The sequence below is a fragment of the Macaca thibetana genome, chromosome 7 (assembly GCF_024542745.1).
Source record: "Macaca thibetana thibetana isolate TM-01 chromosome 7, ASM2454274v1, whole genome shotgun sequence".
Lineage (NCBI taxonomy): Eukaryota > Metazoa > Chordata > Mammalia > Primates > Cercopithecidae > Macaca > Macaca thibetana.
This window is the reverse complement of record NC_065584.1, coordinates 13668390-13685930: the sequence shown is the minus strand read 5'-3', so window position 1 is coordinate 13685930 and position 17541 is coordinate 13668390. Positions and strand designations below refer to the sequence as shown.

Genomic DNA, 17541 nt, shown 5'->3' with positions numbered 1-17541 from the left:
TACCCAGAGATCTCATGTGCCCAGCGCCGGGGAGAGGAAGAAAGCAGAGAAAGAGGTGAGGATGGAGAGTGGGAAGCCCGCACTAGCGAGTCAGTTGAGTAAAGAGAAAAGAGGAGGAGGGTGAGCCATGCAAGTATCCAAGGCAGGAGCTGGCAACATTTTTCCATAAAGGACCAGACTATAAATACTTGAGGTTTTGTGTGTACTCTGGGGTCAGTCACAACCCTCAACTCCACTGTCGTAGGGCAAAAGCACCATAGACGATATGTCAATGGGTGGCCCGGCTGTGTTCCAATAAAACTTTATTTACACAAACAGGTGGCAAGCCTATGTGTGCAACCACTGAGCTAAGGGAAAATAATTCCAGGAAGAGGGAATAGCAAGTGCAAAGGTCCTTGGGTGGGAGTGAGCCTGGTGCCTGAGGAACAGCAAGAAAAAGGATGTGACTGGCGAAGGATGACCAGTGGATAAGGTTAGAGAAATAACTGGCAATGGAACAGGGAAGGGGGACAGAAGAGGCTCTTGTTTGACTTGGCCCTGTTCAGGGCTTGTCCGGGGACCCTCACCCTGGGGATGTGGTTACAGACCCAACTCTAAGCTCCACTGAACCCACCTGAACTCACATCCACTGCCATGCTTCTTGCCCTGGGAAGGACTGGCTGAGGTCTGTTGAAACATCAACAAGAGTTCTCACCCTGGGAGTGGACTGCAGCCCTCCAGCCCAAGTCTTCCCCATCTTCTCCTTTATCTACATGCTTGTTACCAGCACAGGGTCTTGACTACAAGTCATCCAGGTTCTTAGCATTTTGAACTAAGAATTGGACAAAATGCACAAACAAAGCAACAAAAGAATGAAGCAATGATTTACTGAAATGAAAGTACTCTCCACAGAGTGGGAGCAGGCTTGAACAAGTGGCTCAAGAGCACTGGTTGCAAATCTTCTAGGGTTTAAGTACCCTCTAGAGGTTTCCCATTGGTTGTGTAGAGTTACACCCTACGTAAATGAAGCCTTGGCCCACGACCAGTCTGATTGTGGCAGGAGGTGACTGATCAGAGGTACTTTACATTTTTTTCTTATGTTTTTATTTATTTATTTTTATTATACTTTATGTTCTAGGGTACATGTGCACAACGTGCAGGTTTGTTACACATGTATACATGTGCCATGTTGGTGTGCTGCACCCATTAACTCGTCATTTACATTAGGTATATCTCCTAACCCTATGCCTCCCCCCTCCCCCCACTCCACAACAGGCCCCAGTGTGTGATGTTCCCCTTCCTGTGTCCAAGGGATGTCATTGTTCAATTCCCACCTATGAGTGAGAACATGCAGTGTTTGTTTGGTTTTCTGTTCTTGCGATAGTTTGCTGAGAATGATGGTTTCCAGCTGCATCTGCAACACAGTGGGAAAAGGGGCAGGGTTTGCAAAGGAAGCAGCCTCTGATCCTTATTACTTGGGTGTGGAAAGATGGTGTTTTCCTTTAAATTCAGTTCTAGGAAGTCAGTGTGAATTGCCTTAGGGTCCCTGCCTCTAGACACAATTCTGCCTCACACTCTTCCTCCCAGTCTCCCCTCCACCCCAGACCAGCAGAGCTAAAACAACCCCTACTCATCCTTTAGCCTGCTGGAAGGGACCCCAGTCCAGGAGCTGGGCACCGTTTCCACCAAGTTTATCAGATGAGAAGTGTGAGGCCCACACAGATGAAATCACTGCCCAGATGAGCGAGGCAGGAACAAAATGCAGTTGTCTGACTCCTAAGGTGTGTGAATGATCTCTGTGGGTGTCCAACATGCTCCAAGGGGTTTGCCATGTGCCAGGCATTGGAATGCCATCCAGGGAGCTAACGTTGGTCTAGGAGAGCTCACCTTGATGCTAGGGTGGAGGTAAGGGGGCCACAGCGTTTACAGCAGTAACTCTTCATAGTCCCAGCATGCCCCAAAAGGACCGAGTCAGGGAGCGCAGGAAAGCAATGCTGAGGCAGGTGAAAATGGCCCTTTTGCTGATGATGCAAACGCCCCTTTCCTGAGAGATGACGGCGTATTCAGAGAATTTTGGAAAAGTTTGTTACGGGCTAGATTTGGGCTACAGACAGAGTTGTGATCAGAGGCCAGGAACTAAATGATAAATGCCGATGAAGAGTCTCTATTACTCAAGTAGGACAGGTGCTCCAGGTGGCTGGGGTGGGGGCTGGGAATTTGTAAGGCAAGAAAACACAATGCCCACCCCCGACCCCACCTTCCCCTAAGGGCACTGTAGACACTGGCTGAGCTCAAACCCAGCTCCTCTGCCACCTATCTCAGTGACTAGGGGAGAGTTCTATCTCCCTGATCCTCGTTTCTGAATCTGTCAAATGGGAAGAACAATGCCCATCTCAGGTTTTATTGACTCATTGATTTGTTTAGTGAGGATTCAATGAGATGGCAAATATCTAACTCATGGGGCACTGCAGTATTCAATGTGAGTTAGACCCCTGCCCCCATCACTTTTCCCTTGGAAATCCCCATCCCAGGAGGCAAGGGATCCTCTCTGACGATGAGGGTGTGCTGTTTGTGCCACATACCTGAGGGACAGTGTGGCTGGAGGGGTGGGAGTCAGGCACTGACGATGCACTTGCTGTTTACAGGTTGTTTTACGACTGGCTATTGGAGCTCCTAAAATGGCTCAGGAGCCAACCAACCATTTTAGTCTATGTTCTGGTTTGTTTATTCATTCATTCATTCATTCATTCATTCATTCATTCATTCATTCATGCATTCAGTCAGTCATTAAGCATGTGTTACGTGCCTGCTGCATGCAAAGATACATGGGGGATTCAACCTTTCTACTTAACCTTATCTCACCTCACTCCCTGCAGTGACCTCTCCTCCCCACTGCACTGAGCTTCTCACTGTCTCCGCTCTCCAAAATGCCTAACACTCTCCGCCTCAGTGCCTTGACTCAAGCTATGGCTGTTGCCATCACTGCTGCCTCTCATCCATGAAACAAAGTAGCATGTTAGAAAGATCCCAGGTTCAGAGTCAGGAGGTAAGCATTCGAATCTTGGCTCTAACTCTCACTAGCTGTTAAGTTCTTTAGTCTACGTGAGCCCCAGTTTCCACATCTGCCAGATAGGAATGACATTAGGATCTATCACAGAAGGCTGTTGTGAGAATAAATACTATGAGATGTGTAAGATATCTATTATGGCTAAGTCAGTGCCCAGCCTGGAGTTGAAACTTAGTAACAAATGTCTGTTGAAAGGACCTGATGAATTCTGGCCTGAGAGGTGGGAAACTTGAATCTTAGTCACAGGAATATGTGCTTGAATAAGTCACTGCTTTTCTCAAGGGGCTCCAATCCCTTGATTAAAATTGCAGGGGTGGATCACCAGAATGCCAAGTATTGACATCCCTGGCTTCCCATCCTGTGATTCTGAACTGGATCCAGGGACACTTGGCACACAGCCGGCTTCATCTCCATCTTCCCTCGGGGAAGGCATCGCTAGTTGATCAGAGTGTTCTATCTGCTGAGCCCTCGGAATCTCTCCACAGGGCACCTGCCAGTCATCACCAATCAAACCCGAGATGACGGTTGAGATCAAACAGACTTTTCATTCCTAGTTGGTGCCTGGGTGAGTGACGAGGCCTACCAGTGCTGGAGGACACAGTCAAGGTGATGGGCGTGTGGGGGTGGGGGAGCGTACAGAGCAGGGGTGTGAATGTGGGGCGGTGGTCCATTGGGGATGCTCCGCAGGGCACAGACACCACTATCATGTCACTTTTGTCCCACTAGCCCTTCCTTATGGCTTCACCTGGGCAGCCATTATATCCAGCCCAGGGGAGAGGTGAAGGCAAGGGAAGGGTACCGATTATGAACCAGGTGATGTGCTTGTTGAGTTTTCATGGCTGATATCTTAATCCTCATTATCAATCCTGCCAGGGAACTGGTCTTAGCTCCACTTCAAGGATGAGGAATAGCAGGCTCACAGCTTACTGATCATGATGATTAATCATAAAATTAATCACAGTAATTGGCTTGGGTTGCACTCCAGCTTCACCCCTTTTGGCTGTGGGGTCTTGGGCAAGTCACTTAGTCAACCTGTGCCTCAGTGTCCTCATTTGTAGAGTAGGCATAATAGCAATATCCACCTCATTACGAAGGAGTTAATACAGAGGAAGTTTTTGAAACATTATTAGCATTTAATAAGAGGTCAGTAAACCATTTTCAAGGCTGTTGGCATGGATTTCATATTGATTTTGCTATCCCCAGCATCTCAGAGAATGTCCTGTACATAGTAGGTGCTCATTAAATGCTTTGCACCCACTTGTTGAGCATTATCAACTCCCCAGAAAAGTCCCACATAGGTCTTCTTGTTGCTGAGAAAGTCCCACATAGGTCTTTCTTGTTGCCGAAGAGGACATCTCAAAGAAAATAACGAAAATATACTGAGCCAAACAAAAATGCAAGCACAACATATCAAAATGTGTGAGATGCAGCCAAAGCAGTGCTGAGAGGAAATTTTATAGCACTAAGAGGCCTACATTAGAAAACAAGAAAGATCTCAATCAATGATCAAAGCCATGCCCTCAGAAAAAGAAAAGTGAAATAAGCCCAAAGCAAGAAGAAGAAAGGAAATAATAAAGATAAAAGCAGAAGTCAATGACATTGAAAACAGAAAAAGAAATAGACAAAAAATAAAAAAATAAAAAAGAGCTGGTTCTTTAAACAGATCAATCAAATTAACAAGCTTCTAGCAAGACTGACCAAAAGAGAGAAGACATAGATTATGATATCAGAAGTGAAATGCAGCCAGGTGTGGTGGCTCACACCTGTAATCCCAGCACAGTGGGAGGCTGAGACGGGAGGATAGCTTGAGCTCAGGGGTTTGAGACCAGCCTGGGAAAAATAGTGAGACCTCCTCTCTACAAAACATTTTTAAAAATTAGCTGGGTGTGTTGGCATGAACCTGTAGTCTCAGCTACTCAGGACGCTGAGGTGGGAGAATTGCTTGAGTCCAGGAGGTCAAGACACTGCAGTGTGCCACAATTGTGCCACTGCACTGCAGTGACAAAGCAAGACCTTGTCTCAAAAAAAGAAGAAAGAAAGAAAGAGAGAGAGAGAAAGGAAGGAAGGAAGGAAGGAAGGAATAAAGGAAGGAAGGAAGGGAGGGAGGAAAAGACAGAAAGGCAGGGCAAAATAGTAAATGTTATGATGTTATATCTTAGCATAATAAAAATTGGAAATAGGCTAAAGAAAAAAAACACATGATCATATAAATTGATCAAAAAATTCATTTAACAAAATTTAACATCCATTCATGACAAGAACTCCCAGAAAATTAGGAATAGAAGAAAATATCCTCAACTTGATAAAGAGGATCTACAAAATTCCCACAGCTGCATCATATCCCACGGTGAAAGACCAAAAGCTTTTCCCCTAAAATCAGGAACAAGACACAGAGGTCTGCTTGCACCACTCTTCTTCAACATAGAGCTCTTTGCCTGAACCCCACCCCTCTCGAGACTCCACATGGTGAAGATGGGCTGAGCGCTCCTCTTTTCCTGGAGCTTGAGTCCTCAGACTCACCAGCTCTAACCCCACTCATTCATATTCCTTTCAAGAATGCACAGGGGAGTGCAAGTGGGCTTACCTGATTTTATGATGTTGAATCTGCTCTGATTTATATTAGGAAAAAGCAAATCATTTGCCAAATATAAGTAGCACTGACTTGTGGCACGCTATCATATAGCACCATATCACATGATAGCACCATATCAATATCCATGTGTGCAGCGTAGAGGTCAAGAATTGATGATGTAATTCAACCAGGAAACTGAGGCCCAGAGAAGGTGAGTGACTACCTCAAGATCACACAGCCAGGTAGGGGCGAAGTTCAAAGATCTCATCTCCAAAGCCAGTCTCCCTTTCATGGTACAATAATGTGGTTGAAACCACTTCCAATGTGGGACTTGATCACACTGACAGTGGTCTCTGTCACTGGAGGTGGACTGCAGCCAGGGGTGCTGGGGCTGGCTGAGCCGGGCTGTGACTACTCTGGGGCATTACAAGGTCTCTGCCTCCTCTGAGGGCACAGCCATGCCAGGCAACTTCATCAGCGCAGGAAGCCCTCGGCCTGGCAGCCAAAGGGGTTGGCTTTGACCTGATGCCTCCTGTTCCCAGGAAGCAAGAAGCACGTCCGCTCTGATTACGGCTGACAGCCTGCCGCGGGCTGGTCTTTGATAGAAACACTGCCATTATGTAAGAAGTTACATAAATCATCTTGTGATGTCTGCGTCGCACGTCCACAGAGGCGCTGCCGGGCCACTCTGTCCTCCGCGTGGCCTTTGTATGTTCCCCGAGCTGGCGTGGTCGGTCGGGCCTAACTCTCCAGGGCAGGGGTGGCTGGGAAGAGTCTGCAGCCCTGGGCTAGCAAGGCCCCTGGGAGGGAGACGGGGCCCTCGCGTTGGTTCACAATTGTCTGTGGGAGCAGCATCCTAGGATCAGTCCCACCCCAGCTTTGTGATTTACTGCCCATGGGACCTTCAGCAAGTTTCCTGCCCAATTAGTGCCTCAACTTCCTCACCCATTAAAGAGAGTAATCATGGCAACTGGGAAGAACAAATGACAATATATGTCACACACTTCCATCAAGTAGGACTTTACACTCATATGATCAGGTGTGAGAAAGAGCACAGGGTGGTGGGCAGAGCAGAGCTCCCTCCCGGACGCTCCTCCTACCTGGCTCTGCCTGGCTCTGCCTTGGATGAATCACTGCCGCTCTCTGGGCCCCTCTGTCTTTATCTCTAAAATGAGAAGTCGGCCCGTCTTTTGGAACTGAATTTTCTATAGAGATGTGAAAATGTACAATCTCCTTTAACATGTATTTTTGGCAATTTAAAACATTACCAAACATGTACCAACAAACAAATACATTCAAATGCATTTTAACCCACAAAGTGACACGCTAGGCTGCCGACTGGAGAACTTGGGCAGTCAGGTTAACTCCTCTGGGGACCAGGTAGTAGTTTCTCCAGGGACTCCTCTCATTTGATGACCATCCTAAGATCATAAGAGAAGCTTTTTTAGGTCGGGCGTGGTGGCTGACAGCTGTAATCCCAGCACTTTGGGAGGCTGAGGCAGCCGGATCACCTGAGGTCAGGAGTTTGAGACCAGCCTGGCCAACATGGTGAAACCCCGTCTGTACTAAAAATATAAAAATTATCCAGGGGTGGTGGCACGCATCTGCAATGCCGGCTACTCAGGAGGCTGAGGCAGGAGAATCACTGGAACCCGGGAGGCAGAGGTTGCAGTGAGCCGAGATCGCGTCACTGCACTACAGCCTGGGTGACAGAGCGAGACTCCATCTCAAAAAATAAATGAATTAAAAGGTAAACTTTAAAAAAAATTGACATCTCAACTGCTTCACTCTATAAACTGAGATTTTGTAAATGTTCTGCAACTAAAACAAAGTATGGCTGATGTGAGACCATAATCCATATCTCCTGATTTCAAAGTTTTATGTCATCAGAACAGATTCCTTGTTCTAATGCATTGTTTGTAAATAAGTAGAAGGTATGCATTTGAGCATGTAAAATAAATTTGTACTCATAGCTCATGGCTGTCGTGGTTTTACACGTTCAATCTCCACATTTTTTTTTTTTTGAGATGGAGTCTCCCTCTGTCCCCCAGGCTGGAGTGCAATGGCACAATCTCACCTGACTGCAACCTCCGCCTCCTGGGTTCAAGCGATTCTCCTGCCTCAGCCTCCTGAGTAGCTGGGATCACAGGTGCCCGCCACCACTCCCAGCTAATTTTTGTATTTTTAATAGAGATGAGGTTTCACCATGTTGGCCAGGCTGGTCTCGAGCTCCTGACCTCAGGTGATCGGCCCACCTTGGCCTCTCAAAGTGCTGGGATTACAGGCCTGAGCCACTGTGCCTGGCTGAATCTCCACATATTTTTAAGTGGGCATCTCTGCTTCAAAGCAATTTGAAAACCCACTGCCCCAGATGAGTTCCTTGGCTCCCTCGGGCTTGGCCTGTGCATGCCCTGCCAGGTGTCTCTTCTCACTTGCAGCTCCAGTCTACACATGTGCTGGCTGAATCCTAGAAGTAGATGATGTCTGTTGACACCAGAGGTTCTGGAGGAGTGGCTCCCAGGATACTGCTGGGGAGTTGCTCTGCTTCACTGATGAGTGGGCGGGAGACAGCTGTTTACTTATCAAGATAAAGCAGGGAATGTCACCTCCACACCCTCTGTTCCCCGCACACAGTAGGTGTTGAATGGAGTTGATGCAAAGCTGGGAGTCCCTGCAGCAGGGTCAGCACAGTGGATTGTCGGAAAACCAAGGCAGCAACAACTGGTTGAAAAGGGGCCGTCAGTGGCCCAGCTTATCCGATTTCACGGCAGTTGAAGCCAGCACAGCTCATGTGCCTTTAGCAGAGCTTTACAGAACCCAGGCTCGGGTGCTGGGCGATGCAGTCGGGAAGAAGCGCTTCCAGCTTCATGCGCCATAGTCCTGTAGGATCACAGACAATTCGTTGTCATGTAAGCTATAGCAACCACAAGCATCCTTCACTCAGGCCTGCTGTGTGCTGAGTCCATTCGAGTCACAGGAGGTACAGAGAGAAACCTGTGGATGACCTCCCTTCCCCCCTGGAGCTCACCTGGGTGGGGCAAACAATAAACAGACAAAATTAAAAAAAAAACAAACAAACAGGAAGCAGCTGTTTACGGTCCACAGGAAAAATCCTGCTCAGTGGAATGGGCAAAGTATTTAATTCATAACACATTTAGTAAGAAGCTACTCTGTGCCAGACTGTAGTAGGAGTCAGATTACTAAGGGTCTTCTGCATTTAGCTAAGGAGGTTAGACTTCATCTTTGACTCTAGGAACACAGGGATGTGAGAGGGCATTATTAACAATGCTAGGAGTTGGCAGGAGGCATCCTGGAGGAGGGGATGTTTGAGCTGGGCCTTGAAGAATGGCCGAGAGGACAGGGTTGGCTGAGTTGGGCCCAAGAATCAGGTTTGAGGCTTCTGTGAGTGTGTCACCAACTGTAAATGGGAAAAATAATCCCCTCTGCCCAGACACAGGACAATAATGAGAGAACACTGGGAGAACCTTCAGACTCGTATGATTACTGCTGTCTTTCCACCTGCCTATATGGCCAATCACAAAAACACAGAGAGCCTTCCCTTGTGTGGGTCAGAGGCACCGAGAGGCCTGGCCTCAAGCCATAGCTGCCTCCTCTCCCCGCTCCTCACTTCCCAAAGCTGCAGCTCCCGTATTCCTGAGTCAGGAAGGTCCAACGTTGGGCTAGAAGAGTGGAACCCAGGACGCGTGGAGAAAATCTGGTCTTGGCCAGCAGCGTTTAGGCAGTGTCTGGTGCTCATGGGAGCGCCAGGAGGCAATGTGGCCAGGCAGATCCACCTCAGCCTTTGGACGCAGACAGGCCTGGCTTCAAGTTCGAGCTCTGCTGGTTAACAGCTGTGAGGCCTTGGGAAAGTAACTCAACCTCACTTCACTTGTCAGGGCAACCGAAACACTATCCTCACGGAGCTGCCCCGAGGGTCACGTGAGGTCTTCATGTGGCTCGAATATGGCTCTTGGCACATGCTGAGTGTCTGCAAAGAATCCATTTTCTTCCACTTTTCTCTCCCCTTCCTTTCTCGCTTCCCTCTTTTCTTCCTTCTCTCTTTCCTCAAAAAGTGTTTGGTGGAAGAACAGCCCACATTCAGAGCTTTGGAAAGACTTTCATAAGACACCGACTCACCTCCCATGGAGTCCACGGGCCTGGTGGGGACTCACTACTAGCTAAGAAATGAGAGTCATCTTCATGATCTGGCAGTGTGGAATGGGCCGGCAGGGCTGCAGGTGCCGTGGGATCTCGAGGACTCTGGGAGCTGAGCTGAGTGGCTTTAAAATGTCTTGACGCCCTTAGAAGAGAAAAGATCTTCTGGAGAGAGGAATGATGCAGCCTACAGAAAGCACAGAAGGCCCGGGGAGAAAAAGGCAGGGCACAGCAAAGCAGGCTGTTATGTGGTCAGGTGCTGGCTGCCAGAGAGGTTCGAACTCTTGGCTGTGCACACCGGCTTCATGCAGTAGGCAGCAGGGAGCTGGCCCTGGTGGCCACAGGCCCTCAGGACACTCTCTCCAGCCACGTGTGCCAGGTGTTTTGGAGCAGAAAGGATATTTCCTGCCTGTACCAGTCAGGATGGGCTGGGAGTTACTGCAGAAACACATAGCCCTCGAATCTCTGGCACTTAAAATGATGATGGTTTGGCTCTCACCCGTGCAAAGGTTGCCACAGGCAGGAGCAACTCTCCAGGGCACGTAGTGGCCGACAATCTAGGATGCGTCAGTCCAGCGGCGCTTCCGTCTCAGTCCACACTTCCCCGACCCCGCAGCAGGAGAGGAGCATGGAGAATACAGTGCTGGCTTTCAAGGCCTAAATTGAGTTACAGCTTGTCAGCACGGGCCATCTCCTCCAAACCCTTCATTTTGCCTGTAGGGACCCTCAGGCTGGGGGTAGGGGAGATGGCTTGGAGGCAGACCACAGCAGCTGTCTATTGGCCAGTGGGAAGGAGTTGGGGCCATCCCTCCTGGATGGAGGCCCTGGCCCTGCCCTGCCAATGCCCCCAGTCTGGGTAGGGAGACTCCAGAGAGGAGTCCTGCAACCTAAGATGCCAAATCTTAGGTTGCAGTACAGAGGCGTGGGTTGGCGCATAGACCGTCAGCCATCTGGCTGATGAGGGAGACAGGAGGACAAGGCAGTAGAAGGGGAAGAGGAAAGGAAGGGGAAGGAGAGGAGGAGGGAAGAGGAGGCTGAGCCTGGACAGAAAAACGATGAGGCTTGAAAGGGGCCCATGAGTTGGGCTGGCACGGAGGCACGACCATTAGCATTTCCCAGGCAGCCGCCCTCGCCTTCAGCCTCACCTTCCCTCTGGCCAGTTGGTGGGCAGGGCCAACGCGGGCTCTGGGCTCCCTTGCTTGCTCAGAGCGGCCCTGCTTGCAGCCCCGCCGGCGTTGGCACGGTGACAGTAGCCAAGTGTGCAAACTTGTGCCATTGTCCGCAGGCCAGGGGGAGCCATGGAAACTGGCTAATATGACACAGGAAAATGTTTGCTGATGGCAATTCTATGGGCTTTGTCCACCTCTTTCTCCATCATGACGACTCGATTTAAGTCCCTAACTGTTTGACTACAAATGCAAGGGGACCGTGCAACGCCAACCTTTTGTCCGGCTGCGCTGAATGGGCAATTCAGGCTTTGTGCAGCTCAATTGAGGAAGCAAACATAAAGACAAGATTCCTGAGAGCTCCAGCTCCCTTCCCATGGATATCCCAGCACCTCGTTACAGAGTCCTTCCTCGGCCACCTTTTCCGACAGGCATCAGCGCACCTCCCGACCTCGAAGGCCCTCCATCCCCGATCCCTGGGGATCCTGGCAGGGAGGGTGGTGGGGATGGCAGGTGGGGGAGAGAGGGAGAGAGAGAGAGAGAGAGAGAGAGAGAGATGGAGAGACAGAGAGAGAGGAGAAGAGAGAGTGAGAGAGAGAGAGCCACTCAACACTCAAGGACAGCGGGAAAAGCAGCCCGCCCCAGCTTACCCCGTCCGATTGTCTGTCCGCACTGGAGCATGGCAGCTGTAGGCCTGGAGTCTTTGGGGGAGGTTTGCAAGCCTGTTTCTACTAGGCCCAGCCCCTTCTCGATCCTGGACATTTTAAAACACACACACACACACACACACACACACACACACACACACACACACACCACCCCCTTGAGAAACCAGGGAACCGAGGTCAAGGGGAGGAGGAGCGTGGAGGCCCAGGAGAGTGGGGCTGAAGGGTAAAAATTTACCGGGAAATGATTGCATTTGGGAGCTGTCTTTTTTGTGATGGTCCCCATGGTGACAATTTGTGACGGCAAAGAATGTGGGAACGGGGCGCCGCTGCCTGATTGGGATGCTTTGTATCTGGAGAGGCGCTCCTGATTGGCCTGAGGGGCCCCCCAGCTCCGGGGAGTTGTCCTCCATTCAGCCCACTCGAGGGTTGCACAACTGCTTCCAGCCGGACGGAGCTCAGCCGGCTGCGCCAGGGCCTGTCCCAGGTCTGCAGTGGGGAACCTGCCGGGCCACGTTGGCTGGGCCCTGGCCGCACCTTCGGTCAGTGTGGAGGCCCGGTGGCTCTGGCCCGACTGGGTGGCGGGTGTGGAGCAGGCTGGGGCCTGGGGGAGGGGCGAGGTGCTGTGGGTGGCGGCCGAGGAGGCATGAAATTGCTGCAGATGCTTCTTCGGGGGAGTCCCTGCTGCCCGCAGCCTGAGATCAGCCTGCAAGGCAGGTCTCGATTAAGTGCCAGACAGGGGTCCTGCCTGGTCCTGCGTGAGAGCTGGGGGTGGAGCGTGGGGACTGAGGAGGGGGGCTGGCGCTCCTCATGCCGGGGACGGGAGTGGTGGGAGGGGGAGGCTACCACCAGGGAGGAAGGGGGCTTGGCCTTGCTTTAAAGTGGAGCAGTTGCCTCAGCTCAGAGAATAAACACCTCGCTGGCAAGTTGGCAGCGCGGTGTGTGGGAGACGGGGCAGGCTGGGAATGTGTGCCAGCCCCAGTAATGCCACCTGTAGCTGGGTCACCTTGGGCAAGTTGCTTGACCTTTCTGAGCCTTGGCTGCAAGAAGAGGGCACCAGACGCAAGCAGGCTGGGTGAGGCTCTGCTGGCGCCTGCTGCATCCCAGGTGTGCAGGAAGTGCTCAGCCACTTGCACCCACATCCCTCTACCCAGGACTCTGTTTAAGGCTGAGGGGTGCTGGGGTGGGGACACCGTTTGCAGACAGGTGCTGTGGTCTTTTGGCAGTGTTGGGTGTGGTTGCTCGGAGAGACTCCAATGGCCTGTTTTGTCCCCCAGGTCAGCTTGGTGCCCTTCCTTGGAGCTGCCGGCCACCAGCAGAGCCCACCCTCTTCATGGAAAGCCTCGTGCAGTGGCCCCCTGGTGATGGCATCCGACAGTGATGTGAAGATGCTGCTGAACTTCGTGAACCTGGCGTCCAGTGACATCAAGGCAGCCCTGGACAAGTCGGCGCCCTGCCGCCGCTCCGTGGACCATCGCAAGTACCTGCAGAAGCAGCTCAAGCGCTTCTCCCAGAAGTATTCCCGGCTCCCGCGGGGACTTCCGGGCAGAGCCGCTGAGCCCTACCTGAAAAGGGGGTCTGAGGACCGGCCCGGGAGGCTGCTTCTCGATTTGGGCCCTGATTCCAGCCCCGGCGGGGGTGGGGGCTGCAAGGAGAAGGCGCTGAGGAACCCCTACAGGGAGGAATGTCTTGCTAAGGAGCAGCTCCCACAGGGGCAGCATCCAGAAGCTGCCCAGCCTGGCCAGGTGCCCATGAGGAAAAGACAGCTGCCTGCTTCCTTCTGGGAAGAGCCGAGGCCCACCCACAGCTACCATGTGGGGCTGGAGGGGGGACTGGGCCCCAGGGAGGGACCTCCCTACGAGGGTAAGAAAAATTGCAAGGGCTTGGAGCCCCTGGGGCCTGAGATTGTCCCAGTGCCCATGTCTCCGAGGGCCCTGGCTGAAAAGGAGCCACTCAAGATGCCTGGGGTCTCCCTGGTGGGCCGCGTCAATGCCTGGAGTTGCTGCCCCTTCCAGTACCATGGACAGCCCATCTACCCGGGCCCGCTGGGGGCTCTGCCTCAGAGTCCTGTCCCCAGCCTGGGCCTGTGGAAGAAGAGTCCAGCCTTTCCCGGGGAGCTGGCGCACCTCTGCAAGGATGCGGACGGCCTGGGGCAGAAGGTGTGCAGGCCTGTGGTGCTGAAACCCATTCCGACCAAGCCGGCCGTGCCCCCACCCATCTTCAATGTCTTTGGCTACCTCTAGCTGGGCTGAGAGGGCCTCAGCCCCCACCTCTGGCCTGCAGGAGTGTCAAGGTCCCCGAGGTGCTCTCCTGTGAGGAGGTGGCTGGGCCACAGTGTGGCCTCTTCCATTTGTGTGCGTATGGGAGTGGAGGGCAGGATTGGGGCGGGGCTCCTCAAGCAGTCACCCTTCAGTCTTGCAGCCTTGGAAGCTGGGGGGCTGGTTGGCCCCTCCCCAAGCAGGCCAGGGCCCAGCAGCTTGTCCCGCTGTCCCTGTGCAGACCATGGGTGCTAGGATGTTGCCCTTGCTTGCAGACACCCCGGAAGCCAGAGTGACACATCTGTTCACCTGCCACCCACTCTGCAAGCCAATCTCAGTTGTTGTTCTTCTTGTTCTTTGTAAATATTGAGAAAGTTAAAAGAATAAAGACATTTCTTTTGGAGTTTCCATATCTTGGGTATCATGAGGCTGAATGAGCCCCAGGCTGAGGGCTGCTGGCAGATGTGGTTGGTTTCAGTGAGGCCAGGAGTGGTTGAAACCTCTGAGATATCTGGGAATGGGCGCTGGGGGCCAAGAGCTTGGTTCAACGGAAGGAAGGTGAGGAGGGGAGGAGAGGAGCCACTAGGGAAAGACATGCTGGCGTGGACCCCCCAGGGCGTCCAACATGCTCCGGAGAATAGGCGCTGGAACCAGGGGAGGTAGGGCTGCAGTCCAGCGCCGCCCTGTGCTGTGGGGCCGGACACTTCCTCTGGGGGTCTCCTTGCCCCACCTGCAGGACAATGAGAGGAGAATGAGTCTCTCTGCAGTGCCTTCTGCTCTGCGCACAGCCTCAGGGCAGCCTCTGTGCCAAGGTGATTGTGCCCAACTCTGGTCAGAGGGAAAATCAGGCCAAACAGGAGTTTGGTCCCTTGTGGACAAAACAGGTGGTTTGACCAAATTGTTTCTCCAAATCATCGTCTTGGAGTCTATGTCCACGGGCAAAATAAATCAATTTTTAAAATAATAGCAAATTCCCCTAAACCTCGTTCTCTCTGGCACATACAAAAGGATCCTCTCTAGCTAATTCAGCTTCCGGGTTACCCGCCGATGGGTCTCTCCCTGGGCCTGTTACATACCAGGTGCCCCATCAATGGAATGCTGAGGGCTTTTGCCTGTGACAGTGCAGAGGTGAGTACCGGTAGCAGGAAGTGGCCCTGGATTTTGCTCTTAGTGTCCTACTAGCAAAGCTACCTGAGAGGCCTCCACCTGCACACAGGCCCAGGTTTTCTCTGCTGCTGTGGACGTGGCTCCATGGCTGAGAGAGGGTGGGCCTGCTGGCCTGCCGAGCTGCTTATTTTATCAGAACACAGTTTTCACAACTAAGAAGGGTGCGGCGGGCCAGTCCTGGCTGGGGACTATGGTGTTCTCATCAGTAGTGTGACGTTGGACAAGTTAATCCTCACTCTGTGCCTCAGTCTCCTCATTTGTACAACGGAGGACTAGGAAACAGGTACATCTACCTCTTCTGCACCCCAGGCAAGTGTTGGCTGGTCACAGGCTCCCTCCTTTGGAGCCCGGATATGGCCTCTGATTCTTTCTCACTAATACAGGCTGCAGAATCTGTGGTCACCAAGGGCCCCTCCTACTTGCCTTGTTTTACTCCAGGATTCCCCTGGCGTGGGGAGTCCCCTGGAGGGGCAGCCCCCTCACCAGGAGGCCAGCCAGTGGTTTCTGTCCAATGGCCTCTGAAGACTTCAGAGCCACAGAAACAGGAATGGCCTGGGCAGAGCTGTTCAGAGTCATTATCTGGCCCATGGGATGGGGACAGTCCTCAACCTGGACCCTCAGCCTCTGACTGCTCTGGTCTTAAAGAACAGCAAGGGGCTGGGGGGTGGGGTACCCTCCTCTGCCCTCTGTGTGGCATCACACAGGCCCTCTGGATCCATGTCGATGAGCCTCAGCTCCCTGCAAACTGCATAAGAGGGGTTTAAATGCCTGCATCCTAGCCTGCCATCTATCAGCTGTGCAATCTTGGGCAAGTTACTTAACCTCTCTGTACTGAAATTTCCTCATTTGAAGAATGTGATTGATAATAGACCTGCTGTATAGGTTGTTGTGAGGCCAATATGAGTGCCTGGCCCACTGTGCTACCCAGATGCTCAAAAGCTCCACCAACCACAAGTCACCTCTTGTAGTTATCTGGTGGTGTCTGTAGGTTCTGTCATGCTGACATTTTAATACTGTTTATGGGCTGTGCTGCCCAGGGGATGATGTGCCTGGACCACACAACCAACCACATCCGCTAGAAGAGGACCTGAGCTCCAGTCTTAGACTAAGATATCTTAGTCTTTGGGGAGAAAGCTCAGGTCTCTCTGGTAAGACTGGCCTGTCCCTGCTCACAGCCCCCGGGGGTACCTGACGATTCATTCATTCAAACGTTTGGAAGCAGAAACCTCTACCAAGACATGGCCTGAGAGAAGCCCCTGGCAACATGATGCCTCCACGTGGAAGCGAGGTAGGCAGAAAGCATGCATTTAGGAAAGCTTTGGTATTAAAAAATCAGTTTTAAATGCTGCTCCAGTAACAACAGCAGATACTCCCCTAATCACAAAGTGAACGGCACTGGTTCAAAGTAAAACCCGGAGCCAGTCCAGGCACCCACCCCCCGCACCCCTTCATCATCCCCGACACCCACCACTGGGTCAAGTTCACGAAGGGGAATCTCTGCCAGACTTTCAGGGCTGTGTCTGCAATGCTGTGAGACGTCCCTGAGGCGAGGCTGCAAACCTCTTGGGACTGGGCAGGTGCGGCTGCAGGAGGGCCTGCTTCTGCAGAGGGAGGTGGCTGTAAAGTGCTCCACACAGGAGTGATGGTCAAAATGCAAAACGAATGGCACAATGTGAGCACTGACCAACTGGAACCAACCCACCGGAGCAGTCCCAGGCCAGGAATGAACCCCTTAGTTGCTGGGTTGTGGGGAGGTGGGGGCAGGGACCTAAGGAGGCATGGCGCTTGCAGGGAGGGGTCCCGAGCAGTGTTTGACTAAGTGGCATGGACGCTTGTACATTAATATTCTAAGAACCCAAATGTAGCACTGGTGCGTCCCAGGCCAGGAGGTGCCACATCCTGCAAATGGCGACTATAGAGAAAACAGTGGCCAAACCCCTCCCCTATACCTCCCACTCACCCTTTCAGCCCCATCTCCCCCAGGGTGGCACCTCCCTCAGACTGGCACACTGCCCTGCTCAGTGCCTGCGTCTCTGGGCTGGGAGATTTGTGGCTGCTGCCTTAGGACTCTCTAGGACATAATGTGGTCCACGAGATGCTGTAGGTTAAGAGTCTGCCCAATACCCATCTCAGTCCACACACACCAAACAACTCACACACTGGCCCTGCATGCCTCATCCCATCACCACCTGCCACCCCTGGGGTCAGTTTGACCAGCCGTCACCCAAGATGCAAATGCCCTCCCTTTGGCTTCCGGGTCAGCAAAGGCGTTCTTCCATCGGATTCTCCCCTGGGAGCTGAACCCGCCTTGGCAACTTACCCTGGGCTCTTGGGTTTGAGCATCCCCAGTGGGGGAGCATGCGGGTTTCCTCTGGGGCTTCTTCAGGGTCCCTGCAGGTTCTGCCTGGTGAACAGCAAGCCCGCATGGGACTGTGGCCAAGCACCGTTAAGCTGGAACCCCAGGGACTTGCTGTGTGTGCCCAGGCAAGTCCCTTCTCCTCTCTGGGCCAGT

The 17541-nt window shown here is 52.3% G+C and overlaps 2 protein-coding genes across 9 annotated transcripts in view; both read left to right on the top strand.

The window, feature by feature from the left end:
* Nucleotides 1-17541, top strand: part of IFI27 (interferon alpha inducible protein 27) — a 420724-nt gene that overhangs the window by 200694 nt on the left and 202489 nt on the right. The gene's annotated exons all lie outside the window — the stretch shown is intronic.
* Nucleotides 3552-14270, top strand: FAM181A (family with sequence similarity 181 member A). Of its 3 annotated transcripts, none has more exons than XM_050799165.1 (2): nucleotides 3552-3652; nucleotides 12882-14270. In XM_050799165.1, exon 2 carries the CDS (start codon nucleotides 12969-12971, stop codon nucleotides 13845-13847), a length of 879 nt encoding a protein of 292 aa, XP_050655122.1. In that variant the 5' UTR covers nucleotides 3552-3652; nucleotides 12882-12968; the 3' UTR covers nucleotides 13848-14270. The 3 variants fall into 3 exon arrangements, with proteins under 3 accessions (XP_050655122.1, XP_050655123.1, XP_050655124.1); XM_050799166.1 differs by lacking the exon at nucleotides 3552-3652 and adding an exon at nucleotides 11945-12146; XM_050799167.1 differs by lacking the exon at nucleotides 3552-3652 and having other exon boundaries at nucleotides 12855-14270.